We start from the raw sequence: 18311 nt of genomic DNA on the forward strand, positions 1-18311 counted from the left end.
ATTTACGAGCTCAAGAATCTCTAGACCCAAGTTACAAAGAACACCAAAATTTTTTGTCGTCCAACGGGAACTGCAACATATGGATTTTCGGCTAGAGCCTGTTGTGAAGGTTCCAAAGCGAGATTCCCACTTTAAAACTGTTGCAATACTTATGCCAAGGCATGGATTTTGGTCGAAATGTTACATCTAGTTCTTGCCCCCCCCCCCCCCCCCACACACTTCTCACTCAACACAAGCTTTTCCTTTCTTTCCCTTTTCGGAGTTTCTAGAATCACCAAGATATTAACTATTTAACAACCAGGAGAGGCAGATGTAGCGCAGTGGTTAATCCAATGAAAACTAGTGAAGCACAGTTCAATCATATCATCACGCGACCACCCTGATTCACACTTTTCGTGGTTTCGTTAATTCACCGAGTCAGATCTCTAAAGTGCGCTCAGCTCTATTTCAGTCTCGCTGAACTAGTTCTCGTCTAATGACCTCGAAGCCGACAGAACTAACTCTGGCCTAGCCTCTATTGCCTTACAAAACAGCAGAACAAACACGCTGGGGTAACAGCGCGTCCATCTTTTTTTTTTTCATTTTACGTCTCCGTACGTTAAGGCAATGGTGGGAGACGTGCGTAACACATTCAGCCATCCTGCTGGAAGTGGCATGAGAGCCTACTGCAAGAAAACGTCCGTGCAGTGGACTGATACATAAGGCTAGCGATGGCACTATTGACTTCGATATCGAAATCCCCCACCCATAATCAATAATGTAATTATACGACCGCCAAACTTCGTAACATTCAATTTTCAGAGTCATTACCAGGCGTAGTAACGTTGTGTTCGGATATCAGACGTTTTAGTACACTAATCAGTACACCCGTCCTTACTGACAAACCGAGTGAAATAAGCTTTCAGCATTGCGGCACCTCCGGGCTCCCCTAAAAAAAAGATTGATACTCACGAACCTCGAATAGCAAGTTTAGCACAAATGTATAAATCCCCGGTGAAGTATGAGTTCTTATTCCCTGCCTCGGAACATTTAAACTAGCAACTAAATACTGAAACGAACCTGGAACGACTATATTTACAGAATGAATATTTCCTTTCTACGGAGGGCACAACGTAAGTGTCCTTATGAACGTTAACTGAGAGGTATTATGAATCGCGCAGTTCCACTAAACAGTGTGTGCCGTTAGCCGACAAACATGAATCATACATCACACACACTCCCTCCACACGGTTGTTTCAGTACTTGTCGCTCTCTCTCCCTCCTCTCCCCGCCAAGGAAACTACACACAGTTTCCGATTTCACAAGCAAAAACGAATGGTGTCCATTTTGTCATAACTGGAATTACAATCAACGTAAAACTCACATCTAATACTGAAACATTTTAAGCAAATGTTAAAAAATTACTATTTTGCACAACCTGTATGCATTGTAAAGTTGTTCATAGTTTTTCCTTTTTTCATTTTGTATCTAGGTGCGGCACGTTTACTGAGCTGTCACAATGACAGTTGCAGGTGTTCTCGGGTACAAACATAACCGTGTGTCAATCTTCCAGGTGATTCATGACAGTATGAGCCGAATTAGGGGATTAATGTGTTATTTATTCTGATCGGGTGTGTACAAAGACGGAGAGTAATCGCCATTACTTTCCTGTAATTTGTTTCATTTACATTCATATGTTTTGTGTTAATGAAAGACAAAGTGGTATATCCCAAGTTCGCAAACTACTACCCTAACTGGATAGCGGAATGTCTCATCGTTTATGTGATATTACCTTCCAATGTAGGCAAAAAACACTCTCGTAATACTTTGATGTTTATCTGTGGGCCCTGTATACGGAAATGACGTTCAGTATGTCTGTTTTCGCGAATAACTACATTTTCTCACATCTGGTCAGCATACGACTGCAAGTTTCGCCGAAATTAATACCTGCTAAACTATTCCCTGACCAGTATTACAAAAACGATTGAAACTAAGACAAACAAACCGAACGGAACGTGAATGGCGTCACATACCGTGACCCATGAAAGAACTACGCTTATCACTACGCAGTTACCGTTATCGCTATGTCAATATGTTGTTTGGCGCTCGTCCCAGGCACCAGCACTACAGATGATAATTCCAAACCTCTGGAATGTTGTTTCATTCCTAAATGGAATTATGAAGATTCCTAACTGTACGGAAACGAGTTAATTTCCCAGCAAAATTAAAAAAGAAATAAAACGAAAAAGTAAAATCTACATATTTCCTCCTCGCCTGATGACAATAAAATCATTGAAATGATATTTATTTGTTTATTATGTTCGGCAAAAATAACAGAGTGCCCACTCTTGTCTCCTCCGACAGTCTTGTTCAGAATTTACTTGCTACAGTATTACGAACAGCAGATATCGTGAAAACCAGGGATATTCCGTCTAATGTTATTACTGTATCTCGGCTATAACAGCTGTTACCATGAGGATACATTTACAGTTCAACCGGGAACGCACAAAACACGAACTCACACTAATTAAATAAGGGCTACAAATAGCCTCGGGCGAGGCCCCGCGATGACGTCAGCAGTGGCCACTGTGGCACGCAGTAACGGGACAAAGGAAATCGTTGAAAACGTTTCAAACTTTTGCAAGTAAATATTTACTACATTTCATACCACACTTATGACAGAATACCTCATCTCCTCTTTGATGCGATGGTACGACGGCGTGCGATAATTTTTTGCCACTCATGTCCTGTGACGACCTGATTTTAAATTATGTTCTACCGTCGAGCACCGATTTCTGTAACTTCCACTGAATGTGGCAGATACACGTTTCTGTGGGTTAGATTTCCCTTGTAAGATGTAGACAGCGTCCCGATTCCTGTAAAAATCCGGATTCTACGTTCAATATGACTACCGTCCTTACAGTAGCGACGCAGTATTTTCGTCGCTGTGCTATTTTCGTCTGGAACGTTCTAGCAACAAAGCATGACTAAACGCCTCATTTCAACGTTCGCGGTAAGGTTCCCACTAACGAGAGTCATTTCGGAACGTACCCTGACAACGAGAGAGAGTACGCCGCGTAACTAAAAAAAAAAGTGATTTATTCAAAAAGTGTAGTTATATTTAGCTCAGAGCTAAATTAATAAACTTCACTGAGCATTTAATAATACAAGCACTTCAGCTCGTCTGCATGGGCGTTATAACTAAGAAATCCCCAAGGTGAGTAATTCTTTTATACGGAATCGACGACGGCTGCCATTCCGGCATTTTGCTTTTCGTTCCCCTTCGGCGCGGCCACAGTCGCAACGGATAGAAATAATTCCACAGCGAAGAGAATTTAAGTCGTGATGATGCAGTAAACGACACAAGTCTCACCAATGGTTTACAACGCGTGCGCCCCCCCTCATTTTGAGACTGATCACAGATCAAAAGGCAGGCAGGCGGGCGGGCGGGCCAGAGAAGAGATGATGGTCTTGCGTTGCTGGGTCGGCAGCTGCAGCTACTACTAGGCAGCCGAGAGCCGCGCGCCTGCGCACTGAGCTCGCCTGTGACGTCACTACCGGGCGAGCGCGCGCCTACTTGCAGCGCTGGGTACGGGAAGGAGGAAGGTTCCGAAGGCACGGCGAGGGTAGGGGGAATCGGTTTCCACAAGAGGCGGATCGTTACCACGGGAGAAGCGCAGCTTGCGACCGAAGAGAAAAATTCTGCTCTGAACCTCTTCTCGTACCGTACCTGACGCACCCAAAGCTGGCGCGAATCGATTACATGCGGCAACATCGCACCGACCGCTGAATCACAGCTGCATGCCGCTCTGTCTAAAAAGTGGCAACAGCGCGGCTATCGTACTCGATTCGTAATGAGACCTTGCCCGCCTTTTCTTGCTAAAGCGTTGAATAAAATTTTTCGGTTTGGGGTGTGAAATACATTAACTGTCGCTATTTTGTCGATGGAAACACAGGACACATCGCGTTTCTCAAACTTGCAGCATTCTGTTCTTAATTTTTGTGGCCATACTCTATCTGTAGCTGCTGTATGAATACTTCTTAACGCTTGGAACTACTTATACTGAGCGAGGTGACGCACTGGACTCGTTTTCGGGAGGGCACTGGTTCAAATCCAGATTTAGGTTTTCCGTTACTCCCCTACATAGTTTTCAGGGGTATATTCTTGTGGTTCTTATGAGTACACGACCGACTTCTTTCCTCAATCCGTCGTCAACGGGACATGAAACCCTACTCTTTTGGAATCATTCACAATATTCTCCATTATTCTGGGAGAATTTTGTTGCAGATCCGTAGTTGACGATAATTCTGGAAATAACTTTCCACAGAATATTTTATTTATTTGCTCGCAACTAGCTTCAGTGCCGAAGAGCTCACGCTCGTTGGTGCCAGTCTTGGTTTTCACTGTACTAGCCTGGCACACGGATGGGTAAAATCATGTTTAACGCGTCTTGACACAAATTAGTAAAGTGTAGCAGTGGAAAATTTATTTCATGAGAAAGAGAAAGAAAGGATTGGATCTCTCTCCGGAACTACTAAATTCGTTGTCACAGATACACATATTTTACACTTAGATTCTTTTTAATAACAATTAAAAAACAGCTTGTTAACCACTGAAGAGTGTTGATGTACTTGAGGTATTTACGTAATTTACTCCTAGAAAGAGTGCAAGCAGATGAGATGAGACCTTAAGAAAATGGACCCCTTCAGTGTGTTGAACTGTTTTTTATATCCAAATGAACCTAACTACAGAGATTGAATAATTTTCTGGCTACTGGTGACTTTTCAGTTTCAAAAAATATAAAGAGTACGGTGGCAAAATACGCATCTAATTATTGCATAGACACCTGCAGTGTTAATGAAATGTTTCTAGAATTGCGACCGTACCAACACACAAAAGTACGTAGAACTTCCTGTAAATTTCACAGCTACTTCGCGCAAATGCATCACTCGTGACTCGTGTTCGGCTTTCATACGGTGATGATTCTGCGTGCAGTGACTCAATATTGGGTTTTCCATTCAGTGCACATGTGTCATAGCTAACGTAATCCGTCCAGTTTCATTGTAGCCAATTTAGGAAACTGCGAATGAAAAAGAATACTCCAGATCCTACAAACATTGCAAGGTAAACAAACGCAGAAATTTAACAGCATTTTGAGCCCGACAGGTGTTTAAACGGATGCTGTAGGGCGTTACCGACTACCTTGTACCTAGTGCTACTATGGGAGAGTACAATTAGCTCCAAAAACGTGGTTGTCTTCCAAAAAACAGTGGAATTCTGGAAGCTGTTCGAATAACTCATGTAGGTCTCCGATATGAGTAATCAAAGTTTGCACCGATTTCTGAGTGGAGCTTCAGCTGTGATGAAAAGTAAACCACAAAAACTTCGGAGTGTTTCTCGTTTTCTCTAAATTCCTCTAAGAGCCTTTAATCGAAACCTCATGATTACAAAAAAATGTGGAAATTACATTTGCATCAACTGAGTACTAAATCCATATTACTTATACAGGGTGCGTCACTAACTATTGCCACCAAGAATAACTCTTAGAGTATGATAGTAGCTGAAAAGTTTGTGAAACAAAAGTTGCATGGGACAATGGGGGCCCATTATATGACGTTCAGAGATATAAGGATCAACCTTTTTTTTGTTGTCCCAGCTCAAGATGATTATGGGATGCTATAGTTTGGTACTTATTTTCTGATGGCAGCTATCGAGACGAATCAAATGGTTCAAATGGCTCTGAGCACTATGGGACTTAACATCTATGGTCATCAGTCCCCCTAGAACTTAGAACTACTTAAACCTAACTATCCTAAGGACATCACACAACACCCAGTCATCACGAGGCAGAGAAAATCCCTGACCCCGCCGGGAATCGAACCCGGGCGCGGGAAGCGAGAACGCATCGCACGACCACGAGCTGCGGACCGGTAAGACTAGTATCGTCGAATCAAGCGGATGTGAATGATGTATTCCTTCAAAGAACAAGTCGCTATGCTTCTCATTTATGGAGAATGCCAACGAAATTCAGTGAGAGCGAGAGACTTATACGCTGAAAAGTATCCTAACCTACTCACCCTACATACATACATACATACATACATTTAAATACGTGTATGATAAATTGAGAACAACTAGATCTTTAACGGATCGGAAACACATCCGGCAAAGGAAAGTTACCAACGACGAAACGGGAATTGGTACTATTGCCACTGTGGTTCGAGATCCTTACGTTAATCGCGTCAAATCGCAAGGGAATCTGGCAGGAGCCAGAGTAGTGTTGTTCGTGCTCTGCATCGTCATAAATATCCTCCTTACCATATCAGTCTCCATCAAGAATTAACTGGTACGGATTGTATGCGTCGCGCTGAATTCTGCCGATGGGCTCAATTTCAGATTCAGCGGGATGACACATTTATTAATTTGATTGTATTTACTGACGAGGCTACATTCACGAACCATGGAAAAGTTAATTTGCATAACATGCATTATTGAGCAAGTGAAAATCCACGTTGGCTGCGACAAGTTGCAGACCAAAAACTGTGGTCGGTAAATGTATGTTGTGGGATGCTGGAGGACAGAATCATAGGCCCCTATTTCATCGAAGGAAATCTTAATAGTAGGAAGTACACCACATTCCTGCAAGAAACATTACGTCTGTTATTGCAAGAAATACCTTTAGGAACAAGGAACAGAATGTGGTATCAACACGATGGATGTCCGGCACATCTTTCGCTGACGGCTAGAAATGAATCGTAGAGACAATCCCCAAATAGTTGGATTGGACGCGGAGGAGATGTGTCGTGGACGGCTGGTTCACCAGACTTGACGCCTCTGGATTTTTTTCTTGTGGGGATTCAAAAAAGGCATTGTTTATAAAGACGTTCCAACTACAAATGAAGATATGCGAGAGAGAATTGTCAGAGCATGTGCTTCGATAAGTGCCGATGTGATAAGGAATACCACTAAATCCACGATAAGAAGATTGTAGCACTGCACTGATACTAATGGTCATAACTTCAAACACCTTCTGTAAATGGATAAAAAAAAACAAAGTTTACCTTCATATCTCCGATGCGACCCCACCTAGCAACAAAAATCCAACGTCATATTATGGCCCCCGCTGTCCCATGCAACTTTTGTCCCACAAACTTTTCAGCTCCTATCATACGTTCGGAGTTATTTTTGGTGCCAATAGTTAGTGACTCACCCTGTATATAAGCGATAACGGCGATTTTTACTTGCCAGCTAGGTTTCTTGTCATTTTCTTTGACACTTTGAAAACAAAATTTAATGCTCAACAATTTTCCTCGTATAAAAGTTTGCATCAAATTGGTCAAATCTCAGTTTTGGCGAAAAGAGAGTTTTTGGCAAATTGCGAAAAAGAACCATTTTCTGACGTAACTCTTCTATGGCGAAACTTGTTCCAAAAGCATATTTTTGATCCTCGTTTTGGAGGAATGTGAAAAAAAGAGAAAAACGTCGAAAATTTGTGCTTTCTTTTCGTCATGGCTGGCTAAAGCTTCACTTATAAATTAGGCAAGCTAAGATTATTCATATCAGAGGCCTACTTGAGTAATTAAAACAGTTTTCAGAGTTTCACAAATTTTTGAAAGCGAGAACTCTGATTTTCTTGGCCTATTATGCCTGTGCACTGAACTTCCACTACAAAATTAGCAATCTATTTTGCTGATCCTAAATGTATTAAATTTTAGATGCAACTACACTTTCAGTACTACAATAGCTTCTCTCTACTCGAATAGGGAGGATCTGGAGATTTTTAAATCAGTCGATACAATTGCAATATAAGAATAGAAAAAGACACGGGTAAAGAAAGCGCATCACAGCATATAAAGCAGGAATAGCAAACACCACTACCCCCAATTAGTGTAATGAATCAATCACTGCACATCCATAGAAAGTAATACCTTGTATTTTGAAAATCTACCAACATTAATGACAACTGATACTAAATAATCCACCTAACAATATTCCGTTCAGAATAATAAAGTTATTCACCAGGTCAAAAAACTGTAACCATACTTACGCGGGAGTCACTACGCTTACTAACAAGGAATTCTTTCACTGTGACAAGAATTTCTTTTCTTTTTTACTGATCAACTGAAGAATTTACTCGTGATAAATGTTAGCAGAAGGGTGTCGCCTGCACACGCTACGTGGAATGTGCTTCCACCCCTATTGGAGCCCCACAGATATCGACCCGGCTGTAGTTTATCGCATCTGTCGCAAACAGAGAGGAAACAAACGGTCGCTATACTCCGACTGATTCTCCGCGAACCCTGACGGATGTTATAAAATCATTTGCGATATACTGTAAGAACTGTGTTCCTAATTTTACTGTTTCTTTGAGGGGCAGTCAAATGAAAAAGTGACAGATGGGAAAAAGTATGTAAACTGTATTATTTCAAACGTATTTACCCCAATCTGAGACAACTTGTCAGTGACTTCGTGGAAAATGTTTTGCGATTGCCTACGGATCCATGATTGTATCCAGGCGTGCACTTATTCGTCCGAACAAATCGACAACCACGAATGTCTTTCTTCATGGCTCCAAAAATATGAAAATCGCATCGGAAGAGATCGGGACTTCATCGAGATTGTGTAATGGTTTCCATCGAAACTTCTGCTCCATACTCGAAAGAATCTTGACATGTGGGCGGGCGCATACCTCCACACACAGGAATCTCTCCCCGTGGGATTTCATTCTTCATGACCGCCGTCTTGCTCCGAATGAAGAGGTGCGCGCCAGGGTACAACCATGGTGGTGCCGTAGGCAATCGCAAACATTTTTCCATAAATGCACTGGCCAGTGCCGGCCATTGTGGCCGAGCGGTTCTAGGCGTTACAGTCTGGAACCGCGCGACCGCTACGTCGCAGGTTCGAATCCTGCCTCGGGCATGGATGTGTGTGATGTCCTTAGGTTGGTTAGGTTTAAGTAGTTCTAAGTTCTAGGGTCTGATGACCTTAGAAGTTAAGTCCCATAGTGCTCAGAGCCATCTGAACCATTTGCACTGGCCAGCCTGTCTCAGAGTGGGATTAATGTAGTGACAGATACAGCGATTACGTTTGAAATAATAAACAGTTTACTTACTTTTCTCCATCTGTCTCGTTTTCATTTAACTGTGCCTTGTACATAACCATCCACAAAAAAGGAACACACGTCAAATTATTACCGCCTACTTAACCGAAGAATAAACATTTCCACTTGAGATTAAAATACTATATTGAGATATCTGTAATTACTTTAGCCATTATACTGTCAGACAAGAATCGAAATTTTCAAGTAACCCTTCCGTTTATATTAAATTCGTTTATCTCCTACGCCAAACCAGTGCATACCTACTACGACCAAGAGCGGTTACGCCACTTCTTTTCTTTTTGCGAAATGCTGTTGATGCCTAAATAAAACACGATGCTGTCTCGCAGATGGTAAAGTGCCTCCTAATCGTCTGAATTGTAGCAATCACACACGATTTTTTTTCCTTCTCTGTCTATATTTTAAAGTGCCACTGCTGTTGTTCGTTTTTTGCAGATTTGTGCGGTTGTGAACACGAAATATTCGGAAAACCATGTTAAAATAGGATTGCTTTAAATTCACCCCACATATCTTAACAGCTGGCCAACTTTCAATCGAGGGCGGAATGTGTTGGTGAAAATATACATCTGAAATACGCAAGCCGTTTGTGGCTCTAGAACAAGAAAACTGTCTAACAAAGATTAGCATGGGTTAAGGGTTCCATGTTCAGAGACTACAATGTTTTTAAGGATACACCAGGATCTCTGACTCCGCAAGGATTAGGGACAACAACGATGACAGCCTTGTGCATAGAACCTATGCTCTATCTGTGTAGAGAAAACGAAAATAACGGTAACCCGGCGCATATATTGACAACCTGTCCTCCCTTATATACAGCCGTTTATTTGATGAGTCATCTCACCATGTACCAGTGTATCTTTACATGAAGGTTATAAACATCCGATATGCTGTGGATTCCTTTCTATCAATAGCAATGTTGCATGGCAAATACAGTAATGATAGAATACGGAAATGGCAAGTCGCCACGAAATGCCTGTACAGTTTACTGATAATGCAAAATCCGATAAGCAGTTGGATATGGAATATTCGCAATTGACTGGAAATCCCAAAGAGGTGCGGCTAGAGGTCATGAGGAGAAATCTGTTTTGAGCCCACTTACGTCTACGTCTATACTCTGAAAGCCACCGTGAGGTGTATGGCAGAGGGTACGTCCCATTCTAACAGTTATTAGGGTTTCTTCCCGTTCCATTCACGTACGGAGTGTGGGAAGAATGACTGAACGCCTCTGTGCGTGCTGTAATTATTCTAATCTTTATCGTCACAATACCTGTGTGTGCGAAACGTAGGAGGTTGTTATATATTTCATGTGTCATCATTTAAGGCCGGTTCTTGAAACTTTGTTGGTAGATTTTCTCGGAATAGTATACGTATATCTTTAAGAGGGCCAGTTCAGTTTCTTACCGATATATGCACAATATGAGAAACGAAGACCTGAAGCATCGACATGGTTTTCACAAAGCTGTAATAAAGCCATTCTATAGTATTTCGTTGCATAAAAGATAACATGGTTTTGATGGTATGGTATGGTAGGTACAGTGAGATGGCTTAGCGTTCGTAATTTAAATTTACACATATCCTCTTCGGTTTAGACTCTTCCGTGTAAAGCAGAAGAAAAGTACCAACCATGGTTTACGATTATTTTGACTTTAAAATCTGTGCTTGGGTAGGTTATTCAGTATGACACTACTTTTTACTGATAACGATTACAAAATGAGATGACTGCAAATTGATAAGATTGCCGGAAGGCAGATTAGCAGAATATGCTTTGCTTGTTTTCCGAAAATACTGCTATTCCCTCCTTTTGTTACACGCTTTTTTAAAGCGTATCTAAAACGAATCCTAGTATAACTTGAGTAACCAACAAAACTTCGTTGATAGCTTGCCTTTTTAATTCAAGTAAATGAAAAGTCTTGTTAGAAAAGGAAATTTGGAATTTAAAGGCACGTTGGCGTCGTTACCACCTGAAACTGAGCATAAGCTGTAAAAGACTGTGATTTAGAGGAACCAATAGCTGAAAAGGGATTGGAACCCAGCGCCTCCGGAGTACGAACCCTAGCATTACACGTCTTCGGTTGGTTATTCTCTATAGAAGTACTATAATTTCGCAGTACACTTTCGCATCACACTTATATCGAAAACGAAGAGCTAAGAGATAGTGTCATCAGTGACGTTTCGACTGATTACAGCTTATTAAATTGGATTCTAAACTAAATGATTACAAAACAGAATTACGTCTTTCTCGTAACGTTCTTTGAAGGTACCGTTAAAAAGAGATAATGAAATACATTGAGAGACCCAGACTGCGTGGATCAAATTTGGAACACTTTGACCCGCATACACTATCGATTCTAAAGCTATGCTGGCCACTTAGCTATGAACTCTGCAGAGATGACTTTACCTCTCATCCGCATTGATCATGGAACAGACAATTATGACCAAGTACTATGCCTTTTCCTCAGCAATTACTAGTATTAACGTGGTCAGTACAGTCAATAGGAACAGCATAAAATTCCTACTAGACTAGGCAGGCCTCTCTTCACTGGTGGGTGCCGTCAGTTTCCTCTGCTCTGCACCTGTGATAAGCCTGATAAAATCTGGCGCTATCTAGATAAAATCTAACACTGCACGGTTTCAGGAATGTGGAACCAGACGGGAAAAAAGGGGTCGGGGGGGGGGGGGGGGGGGGGGGCAGCCGTGGTCATTGTATGGTGAGAGAACAGCGCTGAGCAGTCGATCTTAGCATTTTTTAAAAGAGCCATCCATATGATTTACAAATACGAAAGGAAGCTAAACTTAGGTTATTCTGTCGGGCGTTTAAAGCGAACCATTCTAAAACACTAATCCACTGTCTCCTACTGCGTCACATTGATCAGTAAAATTGTTATATTTTTTGTAACGAACTAAGAAAATTTTGAAATTTTGTATTAAGGAATGTCTGAGATTGCAATAAACACTGCCGAGTATCTTACAATCGCTGTTTCCCTAAGAGTGGTGATACGGTGAAACTTTAAACACTAACTGGAATAATTTTTAACGAAGCAAAGGTCTTGGCGAGGTACCAATGAAAGCTACAAGCGCATTGTGACACACAGTCAAAATTTTATAACGTACATGTATCAACATTTGTATACATATACCGCGACGGGCAACTCTGATTGCGTTTATTAGGTTTTGCACCTTAAATCCCTGCTCCGAATATTTAAAGATCCGAACTTCCGTGTATAAAACGTCCTATCTCCCGATCTATGAGCCGTGCCATACTATAATTTTACAAGTACATCCAGTGGTATATGTGGATCCTGTCTCCAAAGTGTGTTTTGCGTAGTGTTAGTAATTACGACGTAATAAATTAAAACATTATCCTTGATACTGCAGTTTTACTACATGAACAGCGAAAATGTAGTAAGCGACTACCTTCTTTCCTCTCATTATTTTGCAGGGGTGTCAGCGAAAAAAGGTTCGTAAAGGCTTGAAATTATTTGTAAAGTTCATTGGAAGTAGCTAAGTGCTCCGATTGCCAAATACTGCATGAATATAGTTTCGGTTATCTACGCGCCATGAGAGACGCTGTTTCAGGACATACACATACATACACAGTTTCTAACTTATACTTGACTTATTATGTTAAATCTTTATAAGATTACAACTCTTAATAAGTGGGCTCTGACAGCATTTTAAAGTTTTAAATTCGATCAATAACTGTAAAAATATTGAAAATCAATTGCTTATTGCCTCCGGAAGCCATTAGATACATACACGCAACTGGGACCGTGTCCCATGTTAGCTGTTAGTAATACACATAACGGTTACTCTTTTAGAAAAGTTATAGTGGTAGAAATACAGGGAAGGAAGTAAAAATAATGTTAAGGTACTGTCGACGACATTACGAAATGGAATACAAAAAAATGGGACTAGGACAAGAATGGGGTGCGAAACGTAAAGAGTGTTTTTGAAAGGAAACATCCTAGTATTAGCCTCAATTTACGCAAACCACGGAAACACTAATTTCGATACTCACAAGGGATTGATCCTCTTCATCAGAGTCCAGTCTCTTAACCACAGTATTGTGTAACAGCTTTTCTCGGGAACTTGCAGTCCACTCGTAGTTTGAGTAAATTTCCCCAGTGCTTGGAGAAGATTACGCACATCCTCCTCCCATACGCCGACTGCTCAAGATTATCACATGAACTGGGTTCGAATTTCTATCTGGCTCAAAATTTCAGTTGGCCCAACACATGAATATTCAGATGATCAAAAAGTTTCCGATGGGCAAGTGCAGTGGTGAGGCGCTACACTCATAGTTCAAGAAGATATCGCTCTCTCGATTCAAGAAATCCCATAAAAAGAGTTAGCATCTAGCTGTACGAACGGCACTTCTACAATCGACGAAACCTCGCTTTCTTATTACACTGCTTTGTTAAGTCACCGGACAAGAAGAAACATATGCTGCATCTTTCGCAGTCTAAAAACACCTCTCTGTCAGAAGAGGTTTTTCTTCTTATAGGAAACGCGCAGAAATGTATGCAGCTAGATTCTTACTTGAGAAGAGCTTGAAGAGCAATCAATCTAAGATCTAGTACCATCAGTTTTCTATTTTCTTTTTTTCTTTTTCCAAGACAACGCTCCACCATTCCGTTGTGAAACAGCGTTCAAAGTAATTGAGCTCCCCTCCTACAGCCCCCGATGTCGCATGCATGTGATGTGGCTTCACTGGACCGAACTCGAGCAGGCACAATCATGATAAATGCCAGATGCCAATTAAAGAGAGGGGGGGTATTCGATAAGTGATTGCGATGGATTAACACCTGTACTGAATCGAGCGTAATACTGTTTTGAGAAGAAAAAGATAGCCTACCCTAGAACGACTTAAGTTTTAAAACGTAAATTAATTATGGATGTGGAACATTGCGACTGATTAATAAACGTTTCCACAAATTACTGTGGTCAGTCGTCTTTTGTCTTATTCAGATCTTACTGTCCATTACGAGTTTCGAATCGCCTTACGATTCATCATCAGATGGTACATATTAACAGCATGTTTGCAGAATTGTGGAGGTCGTGTAGAGTTAGTAGCAGCTGTTGGTTTGATACTACTAATTCTACACGATCCCCACAATGCTAAAAACATGCAAAGAATATGTACCACCGAATGATGAATGACACGGAGATTCGAAACAGATAATGGAAAATAAATACTGAATAATAAAACAAAAGGCATCTGGTTGCAGTAATTTGTGGAAACGTTGACTCATATTTTGCTCCGTCCGACTGCCGATAACAGGACAATAACATGTGGTTTTCGGTGTCCTCCTAGCGATAATACTTGAATGATACCTGTTGCGAGGGTGCCTAAACTGATAGCTGCTGCTCTGTACAATAATTTATACATGGTTTAAACACCACGAAACTGCTGAATATTAAGAAATCTGGAAGGCTGAAACGCTCTCGAAAATTTCACTACTCAGTCTTCAATTAACACCCACATGAAAGATACTAAGCAGCATTCTAAGCTGCAGCAGATAAATTAAGTCATGGCAGTATTGATGTTTGGGCCTAAGGGTGCAAGAGGGCAGTTAATAAGAGAAAGAGCAGATAGAATGTGGAAGAAGGAAGTAAGCTTACAATTTAACGACAAGGTTATCATAGACAGAGCACAAAGTCAGATTGCAGAAGTAAATCTGCCGTGTCCTTTTCAGTGGAACAACACCCATATCTGCCTCCGCATCTGCTTTAACTGAGTAAGAGGAGCTACCTCGCTCTGAGGCACCTGTGACAAAACCAGGGCAACAGGACCACGTGGACGGCAGGCGGCACGTTTAGCTTCGCGTCAGCTTAAGTAACAAAGAACGGAGGAGACCAACTTGCAAGGTCATTCCACTACCGCTGTGTTATCGCTGGACTGTCTTCCTCGTTCGTACGCTGAAGGTTGTATGAATCGCGAAAAGACAACTAAATACCTTTGTGTATTCGCAAGTGCAAGAGTTATTCTATCTGCCTAATTACAAATAATGATGATATAAACCAATTCGCGCACAGCTGGTCATCTGAGTGATTACTTTACACGGAACTGGAGAGGGGGGCGGGGATAGAATTGCTGTTAGTTCGATGCCAGACCCGGGTGGGTCACGTAAAACATTTCATGATCTGCGTACATAAACAGAAGCAAGCTCAAAATTAATTGTAATTGAAGGAAGTATGAAAGGGCAAGGTACGAAGTGCAGGAGAACAAAGTTTAGGTGAAACGTCGCTATGCGCTATTTCTGCTGAACAAGAATTAAATAGGTAATTGATTGTGGACTTGTTTACGAAACCATTCTTTATTTTCGTGAACTGGTTCATGTAGAACACCGAAAAACTAAGTCAGTATGACAGAGTTGGAATAAAACTCCAGTATTCGAAGTTTTCCGCCATCTCGGATCAGTAAACTATTAGTACATGAAAAGTTGGGCGTAGCTACCGCTCCCTCTAATTACACAGAGATTGAGTAAGAGGGAAAAATATATGAAAAAAACAACGGTAAACGTCAACACTAGCACTTTCCCTTGGCTTTCCACCGCTACCCAATACTGACAGATTTTGATATGATTTCAAAGTGTTGCAAAGATGGGCGACTTGTTTTAAATGTAGAGAAACGTAATCGGAATTTCACAAAAAACTAGGGTCCTATGACTACAATATCAACTCATTAAATACTTGGGTATGACAATTTGTAGGTATTTTAAATGGAGCGATTACAGACTCGGCCTGCAAAGGAGCTTGCTTACAAAAACATATGTGCGACCCATCGCAGAACGTCGCACAACTATCCCTAGGAAGACTACTTACAAACTTTCTAGAGCCTATTTTAAGTGATTAATATACCACAACCCCCTATGCATCGCTCCCACGTGGATCGCGAGGGCAAGATTAGACAGTTACAGCGCACGCAACGTGTCTGAGCAATCATTCTTCAAACGCGAATGGAACGGGAAGCAGCTCTAATAAGTGGTACAATTGGAAGTACACTCTGCCATGCACTTCACAGTGATTTGTAGGGTATGGAGACACTGTAGACACTGAAATGAGAAGAGGCTTTAAAAGTAGTATTTTACTACTACAGCTACGTTATTACTATTCTAACGTAGCATTGCTGCTTCGTAAATAGATGGTTGCGTATTAGATACTTGTTCGGGTCTGGGCGTAGGCACTGGTTTTAATTGACTTTAAAACAGGGAACGGGGAACTGACAGTGATAAATAAAGTAGCCTGCGCCACACAACAAATGGTACTTTTGAGTATAGATGTACATCTACTGCGTGTCCTTAAAGTTAGAACGCAACTGTTACACTACGTAGTATTCAAACTTAAGTCGTTGAACCAATTCTCCATTTTTACGCGATTTATTCGTATGTGTTTTGGAATTCCCTCGGGAGAAATGAGTTGCAGTTAGTATTATTGATAGGAATAGCGTTACTATGTAGAGTGGGGGTAAGTTCTTATGGGACCAAGACGAATATAGAGTGGTTGGTTGATTTGGGAGAGGGGACCAAACAGTGAGGTTATCGATCCCATCGGATAAGGAAGCGTGGGGAAGGAAATCTGCCGTGCTCTTTCAAATGAACCATTCCGCCATTCGCCTGAAGCGATTTAGGGAAATCACGGAAAACCTAAATCAGACGCGGGTTTGAACCGTCGTCCTCCCGAGTGTGAGTCCAATGTGCTGACCATTGTGGCGCGTCGCTCGGTACGATGTTGAGTGGTAACTTAGTTAACAAGGTATAAAAATAATGGACGGAATTCACTCGTCAGACCACACAATGAATTGACAAAGCATCTATGGAAGGTGGAGTTTGTGTGATGTAACTCACTTACTTACTACATCCTAAGAGAACGAAAGAGTGAGGAAGGAAGGGAGGGTAAGGGGTTGAGGGTGGGAGGGAGGGAGGGAGGGAGGGAGGGATAGATAGAGCAAGGGAGGGAGGGGAGAGAGAGAGAGAGAGAACAGATAGATAGTTGAGTGATGGGACGGCTGGCTGGATGCAGTGGGTACGGAAAGCAGTGTGGAACACTTGAACTATTATGTCATTTGCACGCTGTTCACGAGAGCTTACAAAAAGCTCGCGTCTAGCTTTATACCGATCCAGCACGCGAATAAACACAGCGGCGAGCATTGATCGGTTCCTGGAAAGCCGAAAGAGCAGAGTGAATGCCAGGAAAGCGAGCTCTACGGCCGGAGATTTGTCGGACAAAAATGCCGATTGTGCGATGTACGCAGTAAACAACAACGAAGCAAACTGGAGGACACCAAACGAAACGGTTGATGACTCACCCCTTTCGCAATAAACGGAAAGCGAGGCATGGAATGACTAAGGGGCACCACAACCATATCTGAGTCATCAGTGGGCACTAAACACATCGTTGCATCTATTTTTCTATTGGCATCAGCAAACAGGAAATTCATTGAAACTTCCTGGTGTATTAAAACTGTATGCCGGACAGGGACTCGAACCAGGGACTTCTGCATTTCGAGGGAAAGTGCTCTACCGACTGAGATAACCATGCACGACTCACGATCCTCTCTCATAGTTGTATTTCCGCCAGTATCTCATCTCCTACCTTGCGAAAATTCTCAAATGCGACAATAAACATCTCATTAACTTGAATGGCAAAGTACTTTAAACTTCCGAGACCGATTCGTGTGACTACAAATCTTTATTTTTGATTAAACCATTGACCTGTTTCGGAAAGCGAGTAAAAATGCCGTTAACTGTACAGAACGTATACGCGGATCTTATCAAATCATTGTGGTAAGACCGTTTACGTATTTTAGCATTTCAGCAGTCAAAGTTCGCTGATTTCAAAAAACTTGTTTGACACCGACAGAAATAAGGTGCTTACCGTAACATTTTGCGAAACTGTGGAAACAGCTAACTTTCCCAACATGAGAATACAACTGCTGTCTCATAAAACTGTTACAGTCTTTTTCGCTACATAAAATACAAGCCTCAAGCATGAAGATTTCCTGTTTATAAGATCACGTACGCTACAAGATCAAAGAACAGGAGACTTGTCCAATATCGTTATATCTTGTGGAAGGAGTAAAAAACAAAAGCTAGTTCTATTAACCGACCTAGCTCCTTCGTCTTAGTGATTTCGAACCGACTAAAGAGTCGTAGTAGTTATGCCATTGGTCTGTCTAGCTTAGGAAAGAATTTGGATCATATTCTCAAGTCT

The 18311-nt window shown here is 41.6% G+C and overlaps 1 protein-coding gene across 3 annotated transcripts in view; it reads right to left on the reverse strand.

Moving 5' to 3' along the window:
- The window catches only part of LOC126100524 (uncharacterized), a 79307-nt gene that overhangs the window by 50361 nt on the left and 10635 nt on the right, over positions 1 to 18311 (reverse strand). The window contains exon 1 of one of the 3 annotated variants that reach the window (XM_049911137.1): positions 3353 to 3469. The exons of the other annotated variants lie outside the window; for them this stretch is intronic. Coding sequence (XP_049767094.1) covers positions 3353 to 3384 — 32 coding nt within the window. The 5' untranslated portion in view covers positions 3385 to 3469. Of the gene's footprint in view, positions 1 to 3352; positions 3470 to 18311 lie in introns of those variants that run through there. 3 annotated transcript variants of the gene reach the window in all.

The sequence above is a fragment of the Schistocerca cancellata genome, chromosome 9 (genome assembly GCF_023864275.1).
Source record: "Schistocerca cancellata isolate TAMUIC-IGC-003103 chromosome 9, iqSchCanc2.1, whole genome shotgun sequence".
NCBI classification, from domain to species: Eukaryota; Metazoa; Arthropoda; class Insecta; order Orthoptera; family Acrididae; genus Schistocerca; species Schistocerca cancellata.